This window comes from Puma concolor, chromosome A2, assembly GCF_028749965.1.
Source record: "Puma concolor isolate L17-30 chromosome A2, mPumCon1.1.hap2, whole genome shotgun sequence".
Lineage (NCBI taxonomy): Eukaryota > Metazoa > Chordata > Mammalia > Carnivora > Felidae > Puma > Puma concolor.
The window spans coordinates 119,909,430-119,931,282 of NC_141668.1; the positions used below are offsets into that span (position 1 = coordinate 119,909,430).

The 21,853-nt window shown below is 41.5% G+C and overlaps 1 protein-coding gene across 17 annotated transcripts in view; it reads right to left on the reverse strand.

Moving 5' to 3' along the window:
• Positions 1-14,320: 14,320 nt before the first annotated feature.
• Positions 14,321-21,853, reverse strand: part of SETD5 (SET domain containing 5) — a 79,813-nt gene continuing 72,280 nt past the window's right edge. For all 17 annotated transcript variants that reach the window (XM_086697510.1, XM_086697509.1, XM_086697508.1 and 14 more), the window contains 5 exons: positions 21,256-21,726; positions 18,285-18,583; positions 17,293-17,426; positions 16,656-16,744; positions 14,321-16,277 (listed from right to left, as the gene is read on the reverse strand). In XM_086697510.1, coding sequence (XP_086553636.1) covers positions 15,672-16,277; positions 16,656-16,744; positions 17,293-17,426; positions 18,285-18,583; positions 21,256-21,726 — 1,599 coding nt within the window. In that variant the 3' untranslated portion in view covers positions 14,321-15,671. The remainder of the gene's footprint in view (positions 16,278-16,655; positions 16,745-17,292; positions 17,427-18,284; positions 18,584-21,255; positions 21,727-21,853) is intronic.

Sequence of the window (21,853 nt, forward strand, 5' to 3'; positions counted from 1 at the left end):
ATGACCTGAGCTGAAACCAGGAGTTGGAATGCTCAACTGACTGAGACACCCAGGTGCCCCTGAGGCTCAGTTTTTAATAGATTCTTCTCCTTTTTTTTTTTTTAATGTTTATTTATTTTTGAGAGAGAGAGAGACAGAGTGCAAGTGGGATGGGGGCAGATAGAGAAAGGAGACAGAATCCGATGCAGGCTCCAGGCTCTGAGCTGTCAGCACAGAGCCTGATGCAGGGCTCAAACCCACCAACCACAACATCATGACCTGAGCTGAAGTTGGATGTTTAACTGATTGAGCCACCCATGCGCCCCAGTTTTTAATAGATTTTTAAAAATTTTTAATGTTTATTTACGCTCGAGAGACAGAGACAGAGTGAGAGAGAGGGAGAGGCAAAGAAAGGGAGACACAGAATCTGAAGCAGGCTCCAGGCTGTCAGCACAGAGCCCAATGTGGGGCTCACAAACCGTGAGATCATGACCTGAGCTGAAGTTGGATGCTTAACCGACTGAGCCACCCAGGTGCCCCTTTAATAGATTCTTAAGAGCTAACAAAAATGAAAAATGTCCAAGTTCTTGCACACTGAGGATAGGTTGCTGCTGTCATATACTTGAAAGTCAGTTTGGTTTGTATGAAACACTTGGCTCAGTCTGAATATTTTATTATTTTTAAAAAACTTAAAAAAAATTTTTTTAACGTTCATTTATTATTGAGAGACAGAGAGACACAAAGTGTGAGCAGGGGAGGGGCAGAGAGAGGGGGAGACACAGAATCTGAAATTGGTTCCAGGCTCTGAGCTGTCAGCATGGAGCCCAATGCGGGGCTCAAACTCAAAAACTGTGAGATCATGACCTGAGCCAAAGTCAGTCGCCCAACCAACTAAGCCACCCAGGTGCCCCTAAAAAACTTTTTAAAAATGTTTATTTTTAGAGAGAGAGCAATCAAGCAGGGGAGGGGCAAAGAGAATGGAGAGAGAGAGAACTCCAAGCAGGCTCTGCGATGTCAGTGCAGAGTCCAATATAGCTCCAACCCAAGAACTGTGAGATTGTGACCTGAACTAAAATCAAGAGTCAGATGATCAACCAACTGAGCTACCCAGGCATCCCTATTATTTATTTAATTAATTTATTTAATTTATTATTTATTTAATTTATTTATTTATTATTTATGGGTAGAATCCCAAGTAGGCTCCATGCTGTCAGCACAGAGCCTGACACGGGGCTCAAACTCAAAACCATGAGGTTAGGATCTAAGCTGAAATCAAGAGATGCTTAACTATCACTGTCTGAGTCTTTTATTTTAATATTTATTATTATTTTCTTTAACTTTTTAAAGTTTATCTACTTATTTTTGAGAGAGAGAGAGAGAGAGAGAGAGAGAGAGAGAGAGAGAGAGAGAGAGAAGGGAGGGAGAAAAACCCAAGCAGGTTCTGCACGGCCAGCACAGAGCTCACCTGAGTCTTGAACCCATGAACAATGAAATAATGACCTGAGCTGAAATCAAGAGCTGGATGCTTAACTGATTGAGCTACCCAGGCGCCCCTAAATATTTATTTTTGAGCGAGAGAGAGAGAGAGAGAGAGAGAGAGAGAGAGAGAGAGAGAAAGCAGGGGAGGGACAGAGAAAGAGGGAGTCAGAGATCTGAAGTGGGCTCCATGCTGACGGGCTCTGCCCTGACAGCAGAGAGAGCCTGATGCGGGGTCGAACTTATGAATCGGGAGATCATGACCTGATTAGAAGTCAGATGCTTAACCAACTGAGCCATTCAGGAGCCCCAACAGTCTGAGTATTTTAAATATTTCATCTTTTTTCGTCAATAAAGTGTTGCTGTGAAAAAAACCCTGATATAATGATATAGCTAAATTTTCTTCCCATTTAAGTAACTTTCTGGGAAGCCTGGATACCCCAATTTTTTTCCTTTTCTTTAAACTCCAACAGTTTTACTAGGATGTCTTGATATTGGTCATTTTGGGTTCCAGATATGCAGTATCCTCTTTCAATTGGTAGTTTAAAATATTTCAGGAAAGTTTTCTTAAATTATAACTTTTGGTATTTGTTCTGTTTCCTTATTTGTCTTTGGGAACTCCTATTATACACATTTTGTGTCTTTTTTGACCTGTCTTCTATACTTGTCACATTTTAAATAAAACTTCTTTTGCAGTTTTAGGTTCGCAGCAAAACTGAGAAGGTATAGTGATTGCCACATTTCCCCCCACCACTTACACATGCATATCCTCCCACCTTCTCAACATCTCCCATGAGAACAGTACATTTGTCACAATTGATGGATCTATAATGACACATCATTATCACCCAAAGCCCACAGTTTACATTAGGGTTCACTCTTTGTGTTATACATTCTGTGGGTTTGGACAAATGTGTAATGGCAGATCTCTACTGCTGCAGTATCATAGAAAATAATTTCACCATGCTAAAAATCCTGTATCCCACCCACTTATTCCTCCCTCCCTACAACCCCTGATCTTTAACTGTCTCCATACTTATGTATTTTCTAGGATGTCAGAGGATTAGAATCATACACTATGTAGCTTATTCAAACTAGTTTCTTTCACCATTAGTAATATACATTAAAAGTTCTTCCATGTAGGGGCGCCTGGGTGGCGCAGTCGGTTAAGCGTCCGACTTCAGCCAGGTCTCGATCTCGCGGTCCGTGAGTTCGAGCCCCGCGTCGGGCTCTGGGCTGATGGCTCAGAGCCTGGAGCCTGTTTCCGATTCTGTGTCTCCCTCTCTCTCTGCCCCTCGCCCGTTCATGCTCTGTCTCTCTCTGTCCCAAAAATAAATAAACGTTGAAAAAAAAATTAAAAAAAGTTCTTCCATGTTTTTTTTTTCATGGTTTTAACAGCTCATGTCATTAGTGCTGAATAATATTCAATTTTCTGGATACATCAGTTTATTTATCCAGATATTCACCTACTGAGGTACATCTTGGTTGCTTCCAAATTTTGGCAATTATCAATAAAGCTGCTGTAAACATCCATGTGCAGGTTTTTGTGTGGACATAAATTTTTAACTTCTTTGGGTAAATACCAAGGAGTGTGACTGCTGGATTGTATAGTTAAGAGTATATTTATTTTGGGGTGCCTGGGTGTCTCAGTCAGTTAAGCGTCTAACTTCCGCTCAGGTCATGATTTCACAGCTTTTGAGTTTGAGCCCCCCACTGGGCTCTATGCTGACAGCTCAGAGCCTGGAGTCTGCTTTGGATTCTGTGTCTCCCTCTTTCTCTGCCCCTCTCCTGCTTGTGCTAAGTAAATAAACATTAAAAAAAGAGTATGTTTAGTTTGTAAGAAACTGCCAAAATATCTTCCAAAAGTAATTGTACCATTTTGCATTCCTACAAGCAATGAATGAAGGTATTTATCACTTTGTATCCCCATCAGCATTTGGTGTTGTCAGTGTTTTGGATTTTGGCCATTCTAATAGGTAACTAGAGACATCTCATTGTTTTAACGTGTCATTCCCTAATGACATATGATGTTGAGCATCTTTTCACATACTTATTTGCCATCTGTACATGAAGCGTCTATTCTGTTCAGATCTTTGGCCCATTTTTAAATCAGGTTCTTTTTTTCTTTGCCAAGGATATGAGAGGGAAGCAATCTGCAGATAACTACAAATAAAGCTTTATTTAAGAGCTCTAAAAGGCTTTATACCTACTTGTGGGTATCAGTAACAATGGACCTTAAAATGCATGCACACATTAAGTAGAGCCTTTAAAAACCAATGTGCCTGAATAATATGTTAAATCTTTTATGAGTAAACTAAACACTACTTCTTCTCCTCACTACCATTTCTGTTTTATAAGGTCCTTTAGGCAGAAAATTTCCTGGTACTTAAAAAAAAAAAAAAAAGAAATATTGCCATTTGCAACAATATACATGAAACTTGAGGGTATTGTGCTAAGTGAAATAAGATAAAGGCAAATAACATATGATATCACTTATATGTTACTGTTTGTTGGCTCTTGAGTTGTATGAGCTCCTTACGTATTTTGGATATTAACTCCTTATTAAAATCCTCAACTTTGTTGGATATTCTAGAAAATTAGTTAAATCCACATTAATTTTTCCAAAAAAGTTTTTCTCTCTCCTTTCCTCATGTCCCTTCTGTCAATTTCTTAAAGAATTAAAGCACATCTTGTATGCTAGCCCTGTGGAGAATAAACAGAGTGAAATCCTGATCTTAACGAAATTATAGTTATATTGGTAGACATAAAAGGTTTAAATAGAGGAAATAAGGCTAACAGTGTTGGCTGGACCTAAAACATGAAGGCTATGTATGTCTGATGTTACATTCTTCTTGTTAAGTCTTATTGTTGATTTTTAAAATTGAGATTTAACATATAACATTAGTTACAGTCAGGTGTAGAACATAAGGGTTAAATGTATGTATATATAGTTGACCCTTGCATAGCTTGAAATCCATGTATAACTTCTGACTTCCCAAAAACTTAACTAGTAATAGCCTACTGTTGAGCACATAAGCCATACCAACAACATGAACAGTCAATAAAAGCATATTTTATAGGTTATATAGTGTATTCTGACAATAATACCTAACTATCCCCCTGGTATTTCTACCTATGTGGTTTGTCTGTAATTTGTTTCAAATTGCTGCAAATCTCCAAACATTTTTCCAATGTTTACTGAAAAAAATCCACATAGAAGTAGGTCTGCAAAGTTCAATCTCACATTGTTCAACAGGCAACTCACTGTAAAATGATCACAATGTCTAGTTAACATCCATCGCCAGTTACAACAAACTTTTGTGATGAGGACATTGAAGACCTACTCCTTCAGGAACATGTGAATATACACAATATTAATTATATAGTCACCATGCTATACACAACACCTATAGGATGTATATTTTTTATAACTGCATATTTGACCTTTTGATCACTTTCACCTATTTAACCTTTCATCATTCCCTTGCAACCACCAATCTGTTCTCTGTATTCATGACTTTAGTTTCTTTTTTTTTAAGAGTCCACATATAAGTGAGATTACATGGTATTTGTCTTTCTCTGACTTTAATTGATGTAGCAACATGCCCTCCAGGTCCATCCACGTTGTCACAAATAGCAAGATTTCATTCTTTCTTTTTTTTAATGGCAACTTAAAACAATTTTTTTTTTTATATAATTTTAAGTTTTGGGTGAGCATGTATGTGTGCATGTGCATGCGCAGGCATGTGACGGAGAGAGAGGCAGAGAGAGAATCCCAAGCAGGCTCCATGCTGTCAGTGCAGAGCCCGATGTGGGGCTCAATCTCATGGACAACAAAATCATGACCTGAGCCAAAATCAAGAGTCAGACGCTTAACCAACTGAGCCAACACATTTCATTCTTTATGGCTGAATAATATTCACACACACACAGAGTCTTCATCCATCCATGCATGAATGGACATTTACGTTGCTTCCACATCTTGGCTACTGTCAATAATGCTACGAGTACTTGGTGCACACATTTAAGTTAGTTTTTTCACTTCCTTTGGGTAAATACCCAGAAGTGGAATGGTGGATCATATAGTTCAATTTTTAATTTTTTGAAGAATCTCCATACTGTTCCCCACATTGGCTGTACCAGTTTACATTTCCACCAATAGTGTATAAAGGTTCCCTTTTCTCCATATCCTTACCAACACTTTTTACTTCTTGTCTTTTTAAGAATAGCCATTTGCCATAGAGTTTAGAGGGCTTTTTGTTTCCTTGATTAACATGATTAACAGGTTGTTGTTGCATCCAGGACACAGCAGCAGCCTCAGCCTTAAACTGTTGTTTCTGCTCCTACCCCTGGAGCCCTGGGCAGCATGGAAGGGCCTGGCCACCCTATTGTAAGGAAATTCCATCAGAAATTCAACTGGCTTCCAAACCGGGGGTGGGGGAGTGGGAGGGGAAGACATCCTAATAGGTGTGAGAGGACATCTTTTTAAAATTTTTTAAAGTTTATTTATTTTGAAAGAGTGTGCGAGCAGGGGAGGTGCAGAGAGAGCAGAAGAGAGAATCCCAAGCAGGCTGCAGGCTGTCAGCGCAGGGCCTGATGTGGGGCTCAAACTGACAAACTGTGAAAACATGATCTGAAATTAAATCAAAAGTAGGACGCTTAACCAACTGAGCCACCCAGGTGCCCTGAAATGACATCTTATTGTGGTTTTGATTTGCACTTACCTGATTAGTGATGTTGAGCACCTTTTCACATACCTGTTGTCCACCCTTATTTTTTCTCTGGAAAAATGTCTATTCTGATTCTCTATCTTTAAATGTTTGAGTTAGTGAATTGTGTGAGTTCTTTTTAGATTTTGGATATTAATCCCTTATCAGGTATGTGATTTGCAAACATTTCCTCCTATTCCATAGGTTGCCTTCTCATTTCGTTGACAGTTTCCCTTGCTATGCAGAAACTTTTTAGTTTGAGGTAGTCTCACTTGTTTATTTTCCCTTTTGTTGCCTTTGCTTTGGTGTCATATTCAAAAACTCACAGCCAAGACTGATGTCAAAGAGCTCACTGCCTATGTTTTCTTCCAATTTTATGGTTTCAGGTCTTACATTCAAGTCTTTAATCCACTTAAAGTTCATTTTTTGTGTATGGTGCAAGATAGTGGTCCAATTTTATTCTTTTACATGTGACCGTCCAGTTTTCCCAATATCATTTATTGAAGACACTGTCTTCCCCATTGTATATTTTTGGGTACTCTGTTGTAAATACATTGACCCTGTATGTGTGGGTTTATTTCTGGGCTCTCTATTCTGTTCTACTGATCTATGTGTCTGTTTTAATGCCAGTACCATACTGTTTTGATTACTATAACTTTGCAGTATAGTTTGAAATCAGAAAGCATTATGTCTCATCTTTGTTCTTCTCGAGATTGCTTTGGCTGTTCAGGCTCTTTGTGTCTCCATTTAAGTTTCAAGATTATTCATTTCAGGGAAACATGCCATTGGAATTTTGATAAGGACACCACTGAATTTGTAGATTGCTTTAGTTTGTTTTCTTATTGTTTCATTTTAGGAGTTCTTTGTATATTTTTGATTAACAGTCTTATCAGATGTGTCTTTAGCAAATATTTTCTTCCAGTCTGGTTTGTCTTCCCCTTCTCTTGACAATGCCTATTGCATAGCAGAAGTCAACTTTAATCAAGTCCAGCTTACCAATTATTTCGTTAATGGATGGAGGCTTTGGGGTTTTTATCTAAAATGCCATTGCCAAGCCCAAAGTTTTCTGGACTTTCTCCTATGTTACCTTCCAGTTGTTTAATAGTTTTCATTTTTACATTTAGGTTATAATCCATTTTGAGTTAATTTTTGTGGATATCCAGTTGTTATAACACCTTTGTTGAAAAGACTATCTTTTCTTCACTGTATTGCCTGTGCTCATTTGTCAAGTATCAGTTGACTATCTTTGTGTAGGTCTACTTCTGGGTACTGTAGTCTATTTGACTATTCTTATTCCAATACCACTTTTTTTTTTTTTTTTTTGTTTTAGTTTATTTTGAGAGCATGAGAGAGAACATGTGAGTAGAGGAGGGGCAGAGAGAGAGGAAGAGAGAGGGAGAGAATCTCAGCAGGCTCCATGCTATCAGCACAGAACCTGACTTGGGGCTCAATCTCATGAACTGACAGATCATGCCCTGAGCTAGAATCAAGAGTCAGACACTTAACTGACTGAGCCACCCAAGCACCCCTCCAATACCACAATCTTGATTATTGTAGCTTTAAGTCTTGAAGTCAGGTAGTGTTACTCTTCTTTGTTCTTCTGTTCAATATTGTGTTGGCTATTCTGGGTCCTTTGCCTATTTGTTGATATCCACAAAATAACTTGCTGGGATTCTGAATCTATAGACCAGTTAAGAATGGACATTTTAATATGGACTCCTCCTTTCCACGACCATGTGATATCTGTTTAGTTTTCCCTTGATTTCTGTCACTGGTTTTGTAGTTCTCTCCATATAAGTCTTGTACATATTTTGTTAAGACTTATACCTATTTCACTTTTATTGGTGCTAATGTAAATGTTTTAGTTTTCAAATTCCAATTGTTAGTGGTGTACAGGAAAGCAAGTGACATTTGTATATTAATCTTATATTCTGCAACCTTGCTATAAATGCTCAGTAGTCCTATGAAGTTTTGTTAATTCTTTCAGATTTGCTACAATTATGTCATCTGTGAAATTCTTCCTTCCCAATCCGTGTGCCTTTTTCTTTTCTTGTCCTATTGCATTATCTATGATTTCCAGTACAATGTTTTACAAGAGTTGACTTTCTCCTTTCCTTACCTTATTCCTTATTATTTTTTTTTTCAACGTTTTTTTATTTATTTTTGGGACAGAGAGAGACAGAGCATGAATGGGGGAGGGGCAGAGAGAGAGGGAGACACAGAATCGGAAACAGGCTCCAGGCTCCGAGCCATCAGCCCAGAGCCTGACGCGGGGCTCGAACTCACGGACCGCGAGATCGTGACCTGGCTGAAGTCAGACGCTTAACTGACTGTGCCACCCAGGCGCCCCACCTTATTCCTTTTTAAAAATATTTATTAAAAAAATTTTTTTTATTATTCATTTTGGGAGAGACAGACCAAGTGGAAGAGGGGCAGAGAGGGGGAGAGAGAGAATCCCAAGCAGGGTCTGCATTGTCAGCACAGAGTCTGATGCAGGGTTCAAACTCTGCAGCAGACCATGACCTGAGCCGAAATCAAGAGTTGAAAGCTTAACCAACTGAGTCACACCTTTTTGTTTTAAACTCCCTACCCATCCCTATTCTCAATCTTAATGGGAAAGCTTCTAGTTTCTCGCCACTAGGTACAATGTTAGGTGAAGGATTCTTGTAGTTGTTCTTTACCAAGCTGAGAAAGTCCTCTTTTTGGGAGGCATTTCTCACTTCTAAAAAATTATTTACATGTGTTTAGTAGGCCTCTATTGTTCATGGGAATATTATTCTGCTCTTTACTTTCTCATAACTGGGACTTGACTTTGATCCATTTTGTTACCATATTTACATGAGTTAGTTTTTCTGCATTTTTAGAGGGGAAGCGTGATTTATGAGTCTTTAATTTGTCTGCAAATATTAAAGTGTGGACTGTGCCAACAAGAGCTGTTTAAATTTAGCACTGAACATGCTTAGAACTTTATGACCAGTTGTTTGTTTCAGGAGTTAAAGACCAAAGAAAGTTATTTAATTTTTTTCCCCTAATGTTTGTTTTTGAGAGAGAGAGAGAGAGAGAGAGAGAGAGAGAGAGAGACAAGGAGGGGAGGGGCAGAGAGGGAGACACAGAATCCAAAGCAGGCTCCATGCTCTGAGCTGTCAGCACAGAGCCCAACACAAGGCTTGAACCCACAAACCAAGGACCATAACCTGAGCTGAAGTCAGCCATTCAGCCAACTGAACCACCCAGGCACCCCCCAAAGGAAGTTATTTAATAACCATTACATTGTTCCCTGAAGGAAAATAAATATATCCTGGATTTAATGGGAGAATCCTAGTTTCACTCTTATTCCAAACACATCCTTTAAGGTGACCTCCTCCCCCCCCCCCCCCCCGCACCTCTATTTTAATTGTCCTGCTTGATTTGGACTGTATCAAGAGTTCCCTTCCAGTACGCACCTTTGTCCTGGGTACTCTGTTGATATGAATTTTCTTGAACAGCTCCAGCCCGCATCAGATGCTCCATTGTTTCCAATGAAACAGAAGGGGACACCATGCAGGCATTGTGGCCATTGGCGGTTTATTTCTACCCACCTTTTGTTTCAAGGCTCACAGGGACACCTAATTTTTTTGTGAAGTTGCCCAAGGTTTTTTTTTGTTTTTTTTTTAAAGTAAGCTCTATGCTCAATGTGGAGGTGACCTCATGACCCCAAGATTCAGATTCACATGCTTCACGGACTGAGCCAGCCAGTCTGTTTTTAAGTTGCCCAACGTTTTGTTTTTGCTATCATGACTGCTCTGTGTGCTTTTATGGGGAATTTGAGAAATATTCAATACTACTATTTCAGAATCCTTGCCACGTTAAGTTTTGAATATAGGAGCAGGTAGAAGTTATAGGAGACACCATCTCCTTCAAAAACTATGCTTTTCTCCCAGCTACTCTCTTTATCAATCTTTAACACAGAGTATATTAAGAATCTTGGTGGGGCACCTGGGTGGCTCTGTTGGTTAAGCACAGACTCTTGATTTCGGCTCAGGTCACGATCTCAGGTTTTGTGCCCTTCGTCGGGCTCTACATGGACAGCGTGGAGCCTGTTCGGGATTCTCTCTCCCCCTCTTTGCCTCTCCCCTACACTTTCTCAAAAATAAACAAACTTAAAATAAAAATTACCTAATTCATTAAACAAAACACCAAAAACCTTGGCAAATAACTTTCTCTCTTTTGAGCTTCACAGCAAGTTATGAAGGCTGTCCCAGCTGTTCGATGAATTGATAATCAGTGTAGTTTCAAAGCAAATGGCCTACTCCAATTGGACAATTGTGCACTTTATTCCTTCAGGGTAGGGTGATCTTTGTTAAACAGAACTCTGCACCATCAAACTGATGCCAAAAAGGCCAGACTACTGTTTTTAACATAGGAAAAGGTTTAATATACTTTCAGCTAGTTAAGTGATTATTTCTAGTCCGTTTCATAGACTCTCTAGTTGTCTCTATTTGTTTCCTGTGAAAACTGCACAATTTCCATGGCTATCTGCTTTAGCCTACCATTTAAAAATTTTTTTTTTCAACGTTTTTTTATTTATTTTTGGGACAGAGAGAGACAGAGCATGAACGGGGGAGGGGCAGAGAGAGAGGGAGACACAGAATCGGAAACAGGCTCCAGGCTCCGAGCCATCAGCCCAGAGCCTGACGCGGGGCTCGAACTCACGGACCGCGAGATCGTGACCCAGCTGAAGTCGGACGCTTAACCGACTGCACCACCCAGGCGCCCCTAGCCTACCATTTAGGAAAGAGAAATCTTGGACAAGTTGTAGCCTCTGAAATTCATTCAAAAAACCCTGTAAAATGGGAGTAATACATACCTTACGCATTGTTAAGCATGAATGAGATAGAATGACATAAACAGAAGAGCCTGGTAAACTGCAAAGTCATATATAATAAGGAGGACAGTTGCAGTAGCTTATTTCTATAGTACTGTTCAGCTTCCTATTTTAATACTGTATCAAAAGCATAATACCTAGTAATACAGAGTAAGTACTTGATAATATAGGTAGTTGGCTGCCTTATTCACCTTCATATTCCTTGTACCTCTGTAGCCTAGCACACAGTACATGTTTAGTAAACTAAGAATAAAACCTTCCAATTCTGACAAAAATCATATGGGCTTATTCATTATCCGAAGCTCTTCAGTACAGCTGAAACACTGCACTAGGCCTCAATTTCTCATCTTTAAAGTATGTTTTAGAAAGCATCTGGCTTGCTTTTATCACAGAATTATAAGACAAAAAAGGCACTGCATATGAAAATGTTTTTTAACAAGGACCAGGCACCTACTGACTCCAGGCAGAATTTGGCTGTGGCTGGTGGGAAGTTAACTAGGTATTCCAACAGACATTTAAAGAGGGTCTTCTAAGAAGAAAATAATTTTTATTATGTCTCCAACTGGTTATTTTCTTTTTAAAAACCTTTAAAGTTATTTTTTATTTCACAAGAGAGAGAGAGCATGAGCCGGGGAGGGGCAGAGAGAGGGAGTGAGAAAGAATCCCAAGGCTCTGAGCTGTCAGCCCAGAGCCCAACGTAGGGCTCAATCTCACACATTGTGAGATCATGACCTGAGCCGAAATCCAGAGATGGATGCTTAACTGACTGAGTCACCCAGGCGCCCCTCCAACTGGTTACTTTCTAAGTTCCTTAAAGAAATGGAGAGCATCTCCTCTATCTGTGAATCCTTCCAGTGCTTATTTGCAAAATGCAATCTATCAGAGCCTTCTGTAAATATCTTGTCAAACAAATGTTAGGGCAAAATACTGCCACATGAAACCATCAGCAAGCACTGCTGTTTACTTGTAAAACCTATTCTAACTACTTTACCTTATCCTCATTTATTACCATCTTAATGTAAGCCACCATTGTACTGCTGCCTACCTAAATAATTGCTATAAATTCTGAACTGGTTTCTTGGTTTTTATTCATCTCTCCCAAATTCAAAACAATCAGAATAATTTTTAAAAACCAAGCAACAAATCATAAACTAAAATGTCACTTTATGTCAATATGTCACTATGTCAATCCCTCAATGACTTTCTCACTGTATTTAAAACGCACATTCTTGGGGCGCCTGGGTGTCTCAGTCAGTTGAGTGCCCTACTTCAGCTCAGGCTATGATCTCACAGTCCGTGGGTTCGAGTCCCGCGTTAGGCTCTGTGCTGACAGCTCAGAGCCTGGAACCTGCTTTGGATTCTGTGTCTCCCTCTCTCTCTGCCCCTAACCCACTCACATTCTGTCTCTTTCTCAAAAATAAACATTAAAAAAAAAAACCAAAAAAACAAAAAAAAACAACCCACATTCTTTAAACCCACAAGGCTCTTTATCAGGAACCAGCAAATTACACAGCCTATAGGCCAAATCTGACATGCTATATGTTTCTGTGAAAATAATTTTATTGGAGTACACCCAAGCATGGCCTATTGCTGTTTTTATATTGTAACACAGAGTTGAATTATTCTGACAGAAACCACATGCTTTGCAAAGCCTAAATATTTACTATCTGGCCCTTTACAGAAAACACATTTGCTGACTCTTCTCTTTATGATCCAATCCCCTATCTTCCTGGATATTTGCTACCCACTATCCCTGTCCTGGTCATTCACTGTATCAAGTCTATTCCACCTCAGAGGCTTTGCACCTGCTGTTCTAATTCCCTTGGAATGATCTCTATTCATATTGACACAGGACTGCCTCCTTAACATCTGAGGTCTCAGCTTAAATGTAAACTCAGAGACCTTTCCATACCAACCAATCTAGAATGGCACCTCAACCTCCTCAGTTACATATCTGCTATGAAATAATAACGTGGTAATGACTATTTGAAATTACGGACTAGTTTAGTTCTCACCCTGCTCTAGAATAGAAGCTCTATGACTGTATTTGCCTATCCCCATCCCCCATTTAACCAGCATAAACCCAACAACAAAAACAATGCCTGGTATTATTTTTAAATGGGAAAGAAGAGGGCCAATAAATAGTTGCTGAATGAATGAGGCCAAGGTCAAGAACTCCAGTCTGGCTCAACCCAGTCCACAATGTTTAGCTTTGCTGTTGCTGAATGGCCTTGATGATGGCCTGACTTTAATCATAAAAGGAGGGGCACCTGGGTGTCTTAGTTGGCGAAGCCTCTGACTCTCGATTTTGGCTCAGGTTGGTGGGTTTGAGCCCCGCATAAGGCTCTGAGCTGATGGCATTGAGACTGCTTGGGATTCTCTGTTTCCTCTCTCTGCCCCTACCCTGCTTGTGCTCTCTAAAAAATAAATAAATAAACATTTTTTAAAAAAGGGTGTAGAAGATCAATCCACATTCCTAGTCCATTATGTGCAAAACAACTCCACCAAGAGCACATTCTCCTGAACATGGGTCCATCTTGCCTCTTCAGGTAAGGGTAGCATTAGGAAAACCAGGTAAGGCAAGGTCACAGAATTGGACAAAGAAGTTCTCAACTTGATGATTATTATGGTTAAGAATTTTATTATCAAAATTATTACATCTCTTGTGAAAGTTCAAATGTTACAGCAAGGTGTAAACACTCCACTTGAGAAAGAAGTGATACTTCTTCCCTTCCAAGAGTTCCCCCCACCCCCCGCCCCCGCCCCCCCCCAGAGGTCTGGTCTTGACAGCACCCTGCCCACACAGAGTGGCTGGGGTCTCTGCACGTGCCAGGCAGGGTGAGGGCCGCCTGCCCGCTGGCCTCTCCCCTTGGTTAACAGCCAAGGGGAGAATGCAAACCCCAGCCCAAATGGAGAGACATTTACATACGTTTTATATAATATACAAAGAAACCAGCATCCCAGGCAACATGATTTCCACTCCCAACGCTCTCCCAGACTGATGGGTTTGTGGGGGAAACAACAAAAAGAAAAGTATTCTGCTGAGGTCTCAGCATTAAAAAAAAGAAATCTCCCCTCATTTGAGCAAACACCTGATTTCAATTTTGAAAAAGTGAAATTTTGTAACAGTCACACACAAAGAGAGAAGACTGTGCATATGATAGTTGTAAGAGAGGGTAAAAAAGAAGGGGATGCAAGAGGCTGGGGAAAAAAAGGAGGAGAAAACAAACTGGAAGGAAGGAGACTCACAGTATTATCTTGTCCAAAAGAAAAGAAGGTCCACTGCAGCACCAGGGATTACACCTGTCATATATTTGCTACCCCTACCATGGTTATAACTGAATACAAAATTAGATAAATAAAAACACGCCGGATATTACAGTAAACAAGTGAAAGAAATAAGCTGGCAACCGTATGGAATTTTAAAAAGATTGTGTACCCCACCTGGGCAGGCTCCAGGGCTCCTCCAGGGGTGTACAGCAGGCACAATGCACTGATGGGGAGAAGCCAGTCTGCTTGCGTCTCTCATCCAGAACAGTGTTAGGTGTGTGGGTGGCTTTATAACTCTCACCTGGGCCACTCTCAAATAAGCATCCCCCAAAGAATTGTGGGACATGCCCCACACAATCACAGTCCTGTCGGTGCCACTCCACAAACATCTCTTTCCACTCTTACCCTGCAGTCACAAGTGCGTGCTCCCTAATCATGGAGGCGGTCCTACTCGTGGGATCGTCAACTCCTGATTAACAGGGAGTAGAAAAAATAAAATTCAAAGAAGTCCCAAAACACTTGGGATCCTTACTAATCAAATTTATTGCCAACAGCTGATAAGTAGCAATGCAATTGGCCCATCTCACTTATTCCTCTTTTGTCTACTTACTTTCTGGGTTACTGAGCTGTGAGACAGCTTGGGGAGGGGAGTGGTATGGGAACAGCTGGGGGCTCAGACAATCACCTGCTCCTGAATCGAGTTGACCAGGAGCTCTTCTTCAGAGAGCCAGGCACCCCTCAGCCAGAGCACATTCCAAGCTTTGCTATCCCTGCCTATATTTCTTGGTGATTTTAAGACAAAGGTAGGGAGTATTCTTGGTGGACACATCTTGGCCAGATACCTGCTTTTGGAATGGTTGTCTGTCACAGGGTGAAAATTTACATACCTACCTTTCTTCTTAAGTGCATAAAAACCCTACTATTACTCAGATGGCTTGGGGCTTAGAGATTGGCTCTTTTCATTTTTTCCTCTGAAAAGAAAACTTTTTTGGGTGTGTGTGTGTGTGTGTGTGTAAAAAGATGTCCCCACTGCACAAGTGACTACAGGCTACAGGCAAGGACGGGAGACAGAGGCTTCAACACGACTCATTGCACTTAGAACCGTTACTAACCGAAACACCATTTGCTTGTCAACAATGTACCCTTAACAGCAGGGAGAAACTTCTTTATAGTCTCTGCTTCAGACAAGATTTACATCTTTCTCCAAGGCCAGAGCCAGTCGCGACCACAAGTCTCGTTTCTTGTCGACCAGACCCAGTCCTCTGGCACCTTGTACCCTCTTCCCCAGCAATATGCTCGGCCTAGGTTCCAGAGGCAGCTGGAAGGAAGCAGCTATGGGCTCATTCAGTTCTGTTTGCCCAAATCCAGAAGCCCTAGGAAAGTCCTGTCTGAGTCTTGACTCCTGAGCCTTGCAGTGGCTGGAGTCGGTACTGGTGCACACCCCCACTCCCACGGTGTGGGTAGTGCTGTGAATTGGAAACCGCAGATACCCTGGAGGCCTGGTAGGCAGCGGACTGCCCACTGGGCAGACTGATAGTCCGTAAGTCTGATGGCAATGACGACCTAGAGTTCTGAGGGAAGGAGGTGGAACTCAGAGTTCCTGTGCTGGACTGGGAGACCGAGTCTGAGGTCGGCGAGTCTGAGGGGCCCTGTGGGGTAGGGCTAGCAGCACTAGAAGGGCAGCTCCTCCTTGGAAGAGTGCTGCCAGTGCTGTTTCCAGAATGTGACTGGCTGCTATAATACCCTGGTGTCCCCGTAAATGGGGCCAACGAGTCTGTGGATACAGGGTGGGCGGGGCTGGAATAGGACGTAGAAGAGAGGGAGGATTCTGAAGAACCGTGAGAGGGGGGGTTTCCAGGTCTCAGTGCAGTAGTTCGATAACTGTATCCTGGAGATTGGGTGGGATGTCCTCTAAAGGGGGAGGAACTCTGCTGAAGGAGGCTTTGTGATTCTGTCCGTGGACTATCACACTGCAGGAGCTAGAAAGAGTCGGGAGGAAAAGCATAAGGAGGTGAAAAAGTCCCTAGTTAAGCCATTTAGGCTTGTGAATATTTAAAATACCCTACTTTTTCTTCTTCTTCTTCTTCTTCTACTTCTCCTTCTTCATCTTCTTCATCTTCTTAACCATTTGTTCTTTTTAGGATACCAAAGACAGTAAAATGGCTGTCTCTGATCACTTTATTTATTTTTCTGGCATGATTTATTACCTGAAGGTGAGCAGATGATGACTTATTTCCAAGGCTGCTGAAACTATATGCAAAGACGGCATCTCAACTGCAAAGGATGGCCAGGATCACAAAATATTTGGAACCCAGAACACACTCCTATGCCCAGAGATGAGCAATTTCTCGTCTCACCTGGTAGCTGTATCTGGAAGGGCTGTAAACGGCTGCTCCTTTAGAGAGTGCTGAGCTCAGTGTCTCTGGGCCTTCTCCATCTGCAGGGTCTGGAAGATAATACAAAATCAACTTGGGTTCCTAGAATAAGTGAGAAATAGTCATTGTTCATTCAAATCACCAATGTCATCACCAACCCATGCTGCTTTCTTTCTGACAAATCAGGTGAGTGCATCAGGCCAGAAGGGCAAAAGAAGTGGTTAATTATGGGCTATGTTTTAAATGTCTGATCGGATTCCTGTCTCCTTTCTCTTCATCCTTCATCACAGTGGATTTCCAGGCCTTTGGAGAGAAGAGTTACAGAAAGGTATCCCTTGGGAAAAAATACGGCAGAAACAGAGAGAGAGAGAGAGAGAGAGAGAGAGAGAGAGAGAGAAGAAAGAGAGTCTAGAGAGAGTAAGAGTGCACATGCAGTGCTAGATCTTAATACTACTACAGCCCAGAAGAATAGAATCAAGACTGACCTGGCACCTTCCATACAGTGGAGCCCAACTGTGTAAGAAACAGACTCACCTCATCCCAGCATTTGGTGAGAACTGTGTAGAGCCTGTCTCACGTGTCCCTAAACTTGGCTGGCAGCAGAAGGCCATGGGCTCACCTGAGTCTTTTTCTGTGATGTTACTCTCCCATGTGGGAGAAGGCTCTCCTTTTTGGGCCACCCTCACACTGCTTCGGAGGACCTTGGGGATGCTCCCTCCTTCTCGGAGTCGTTCCACTGACGTGGGAACCATCCTGTGAAGGAAACCAGGTGCAAGTTAGTGCCACAGAACTTCAGAGTCAAGAGTATGGAACAAATGAAGCTCTCATAAAGGCTGTATAATGCCTCTTAGATATTATTTTCTTCAGGACCAATTTAAAACAAGGTATTTTTCTGTCTTATACTATGGGAAAAGTGGATTTAAAGATGTTTGCTTCTTTTAACCGCCATGTTGAAATGCTAAATTTTTTCTGTGAAGTCATGACCGGCACATAGTTTAATAAGTGCTCCATAGATTTTTAAACTTTACTCATTTGAGCCAGATCTCTTCTTTCCCAGACTTCCATGCTTCAGTTCAAGATCCCTGAGAACAGCCTCATTCTCCATTCTAAGTACATGCTGTTTATTCTTCACTTACTTATAGTGTTACTTATCTATTTGTGGTCTCCCCTAAACCAGACTAGTCCTTTCAGAATAGGTCTGATCTTTATGTATATGCGGGCTGGGTGCAACTGAGACTTGTGTTGTTAATTTAAGTGGAACTGAGCTGAACTCCTGACTTACCTTTCATATGAAATGAAAAAATACAAGAGGCAGTGTTAGTGCCCAGCAAATAAAATAACTCATCTGTGTCCACAACTATATGCCGTCCAAAGTGTCGTTCTGCAGGTTCGGTGGCAATTCTTTTCTTCTGTAAAGCTGAGGGGGATGGGGCTGGGGGTGGGGATGGGGTTGTGGCTGATACTATTAAATCAGCTGAAACAGCACAGATGGCACTGCTGGCCACCTTTCTCAGATAAGTGTTCCCATATATTTTAGGTAAAACTGGGAATAACTGTGGATGTATACTTCCTTCTTGAATTTAATTATTTCATCATCAAACATAAACTTACCACCTACTGCTGATATTCTCTTGAGGTCTGCAGTGAGATGAAGTGCCTCTGGAATCTGATGGGCTTACCGCCTCCATATGGGACATAGAGGAATGAGATGGGGAGAATTTTTTGTGAGGGGAAGATGGGGTTCGGGATGAGGATCCCTGCACACCATGGGCACCAGTGTCAGAAAGTGAGTTACTGCTGCCTTGCCCAGCTCCTGCAGACTTATTTTTGCTCTGTGCAGAGTCACCTCCCCCACTGGCAGAATTCTCCTTGGCTTCTTGTTTCCGTTTGCGGTACTCCAACAGGGATACCTGGGAGGGAAAGAAGGAAGAGGACTCTAGCTAGACATCATTAGTGGATCAGCAGCAATGGGAAAAGAAGGTGGAACCCTCATAAACCACTAGCCAGCCTTGCAAACAAATCAGGCACTAACACTAGCAACCCTTTTTTCAGGTGTGAGGTATCTGAACACAACTACATACATATTTAAATCAGTCAGAAACTGGTAAGGAGAAGAAAATACACTAGGAGATGACATTTTTGAAGAACAGTGTTCGCCAGCAGACCTCAACCTTTCTTCTGCCTTCAGAGAACTGTGAGATCACGGTTACCTAGTAGCAGAAGTATGGGATCAGCTGTTTGCAACAATGATAACACCTAGAAAAGGGAAAAAGGAGTTGGGAGCTTGTGAAGTTTGAAAAAGCCTTCCAGGTCATCTGACAGCTCTTCCCTAATCCCTAGGAATTCCTAGATCAGTTGTTTAAAAAAAAAAAAAAGAGAGAGAGAGAGAAGAGAAAAGAAAAACAACAGAAGAAAAAGCCAATGTTTCAGGGTTCTCAGATGTAGTCAAATTTTCAGGATACACGCAGGGATTTATTACTGTTTCTCTCTTACACATAGGGAAATTAGTATTAAAAGACAAAGAATGATTTGCAGTTTATATTTTAGCAAGCTAGTCTAGGAAACGTACACTTGGAAACTTCTCCCTAACTCTGCCTCATTCTCTTGATTGCCAATACAGAGCCTTCCTCCCTGGCCTGCCCACTATACCTCTCCTTTTTGCTGTTACATCACATTGCCTACACCAGGTGTCAACCTATTACAGTGTCCTGACAGTTCCTTCACTAAATTGTAAGTTCTAAGAGGGCAAAGACCAAACTTTTCTGGCTTTTTGTCTTTAACATCTGGCACAGAACCTGACTGATAGTAGGTGCTCAACATTTCACAAATAAATCATGGTTTCAATCAAGAAACCAGAAACACAAAGATATTGCAAACTTTTGTTCCTGATGGTCAATGCTCTTCAAGCAACAGTTTTCTAAAACCCACTGCTATTCTTTTCCCAAATTATCTGCCAGTATTTCTGCCTTCTAGTCCCTCAACGTTCTCATTTTCTGTTTAAATGTAAAATGTAACAAAAATGCAAAGTAGTACCATCTTGCGCATGGACTTTCTATACACAATCTTGGAAAGTAACTAATAATTATAAATTCTGGTAATGTATTTCATGGAAATGCAAATTTAAGAAGCCACTAGGCTACATTTCAACAAGACTACTAAAGATATTCTGCAACTGTGTGAGACTGTCACATACAGAACATTTAACATCTCTAGCGCTGCACAATAAATGGAAGTTGCCTTGACAACCCAAAATACTCCCATGCATTTCCAAATGCCTCTAGTTGAAATCCACTGACAAAAACCACATTTGGGGGGCTTTGTAATTTCTTGAACAGGCATTACTTATAAGTCTCAACCTGTTAGCCAGCAATCTATGGCCTGGCCCTGTTCCACAGTCTCTCATTCTCCACTCCTGACCCTGCCCACCTTTCACCAGATACTACAGCAGCATGTAATTGTTACAACCACATTGTATGCCTGCTGCCCACACAACGGAGTGTCCCACAGCTACGTATTCTGCTCTCTCTTCCATAACATCCTCACCCACATTTGTTGGCAGATTGCTTCCTACTTACTGAGATCAGCTAAATCAGCGTGTGACCTGTCACCTCTCACTCCACCTCTCAAAATGGCTAGGAGCCTCTTGTTTGTTCTCACTAGGCCATGTCGTGGCTAAGATGTTCTCATCACATATGAACAACTCTTTTGGAGCATCCACTGCCACTGTAATGAATTACTTATTAACATAATTATCTGCCAACCTCAGTCTCACTTGCTTTAAGCTCCATTAGGGCAGAACTTAGAAGGCAATATAGCACAGTGGCAATAAGAGCATGCAATCTGGAATCAGACAGACCTGGGCAGTGTCCTGGCTCTTTCATTCACTACCTATGTGACCATGGGCAAGTCACTGAATTTGCCTTAGTTTCCTCATCTGCAAAATGGGAAATTACCCAACTTACAGGATTACTGTGAGGATTTAATGCATAAAAGAACTTAACAGTGCCTAAAACATGGTAAGTGCTAAATAATACAAGAAATTAGCATTATTCTTTTTCACTGCTTTTTTTTCTTTTTAAAATTTTTAATGTTTATTTATTTTTGAGAGAGAGACAGAGCACAAGCAGGGGAGGGGTAGAGAGAGAAACACAGAATCTGAAGCAGGCTCCAGGTTCTAAACTGTCAGCACAGAGCCCAATGAGGGGCTCGAACCCACGAACCGTGCGATCACGACCTGAGCTGAAGTCGGACACTTAACCAACTGAGGCACCCAGGCGCTCCTCACTGCTCTATCCTTTGATTGCACAGCATGTATAACAGCACATACATGGCAGGCATTTAAAATCTGCTGAATATTTGCAACAATCATCAAATCATATTGAAAGTCTTGTCTTACACACACACACACACACACACACACACACACAGATCCTGTCTTTCACTGAACACGGCAGAGATCACATCTTATGTCTCTGTTTTCCTCACACTGAGAATGGTGCTTAACAGTGTCAACTCAGTTAACATCTACTGAATCACTCAGTTAATGTTCTTCAAAAGGGCCTATATAAGGTAGAACACTTACCTTTTTCCTCTGCGGTGGGTTCTGGGGGGCAGATGGGACTCCTTCGCAAGCCCTTTCACCACCAGGTGACATGGATCCACGAGAGAGGTCTTTCATAAAGCCATGTTCGTATCTGCTGGGAAACCCTTCTGCAGGGGAACAATATCCCCCATCCAAATGTAAAGGCTTCCTATCCCCTACTAGGGGAGATCCTCGATATAATCCATCTGCTCGAGGCATAGCGTTCAATGGCGAGTAGGCGTACATTAAATTAAACTCTGTCCGAAATGCCTGGTCCGAGTTCCTCACAAGGGTCTGATGTCCATCTCCACTCCTGCTTGGAAAGCCAGTCTCAGAGGGGGGCCCGACAGAGGGATGAGGAGCCAGGTCAGAAGGACCTGAGTTGATCAGGGAAGGTCTGTCAGCACAGCTGTTAGTGTTGGAGTCAAGGTAGCCTACTTTTGTCAAGTCCACATCTTTTCGGTGACAAAGCTGAAAGAATAAAAATCAACAGAGACATGGAGGAGGAGGGGGAAGGAAAAAGTCAAAGGGAAGAAAAGAAGGGAAGCGAGAAGGGCACAGGTGAGAGGTAAGAGGGATGGAAGTACAAGGGAGAAAG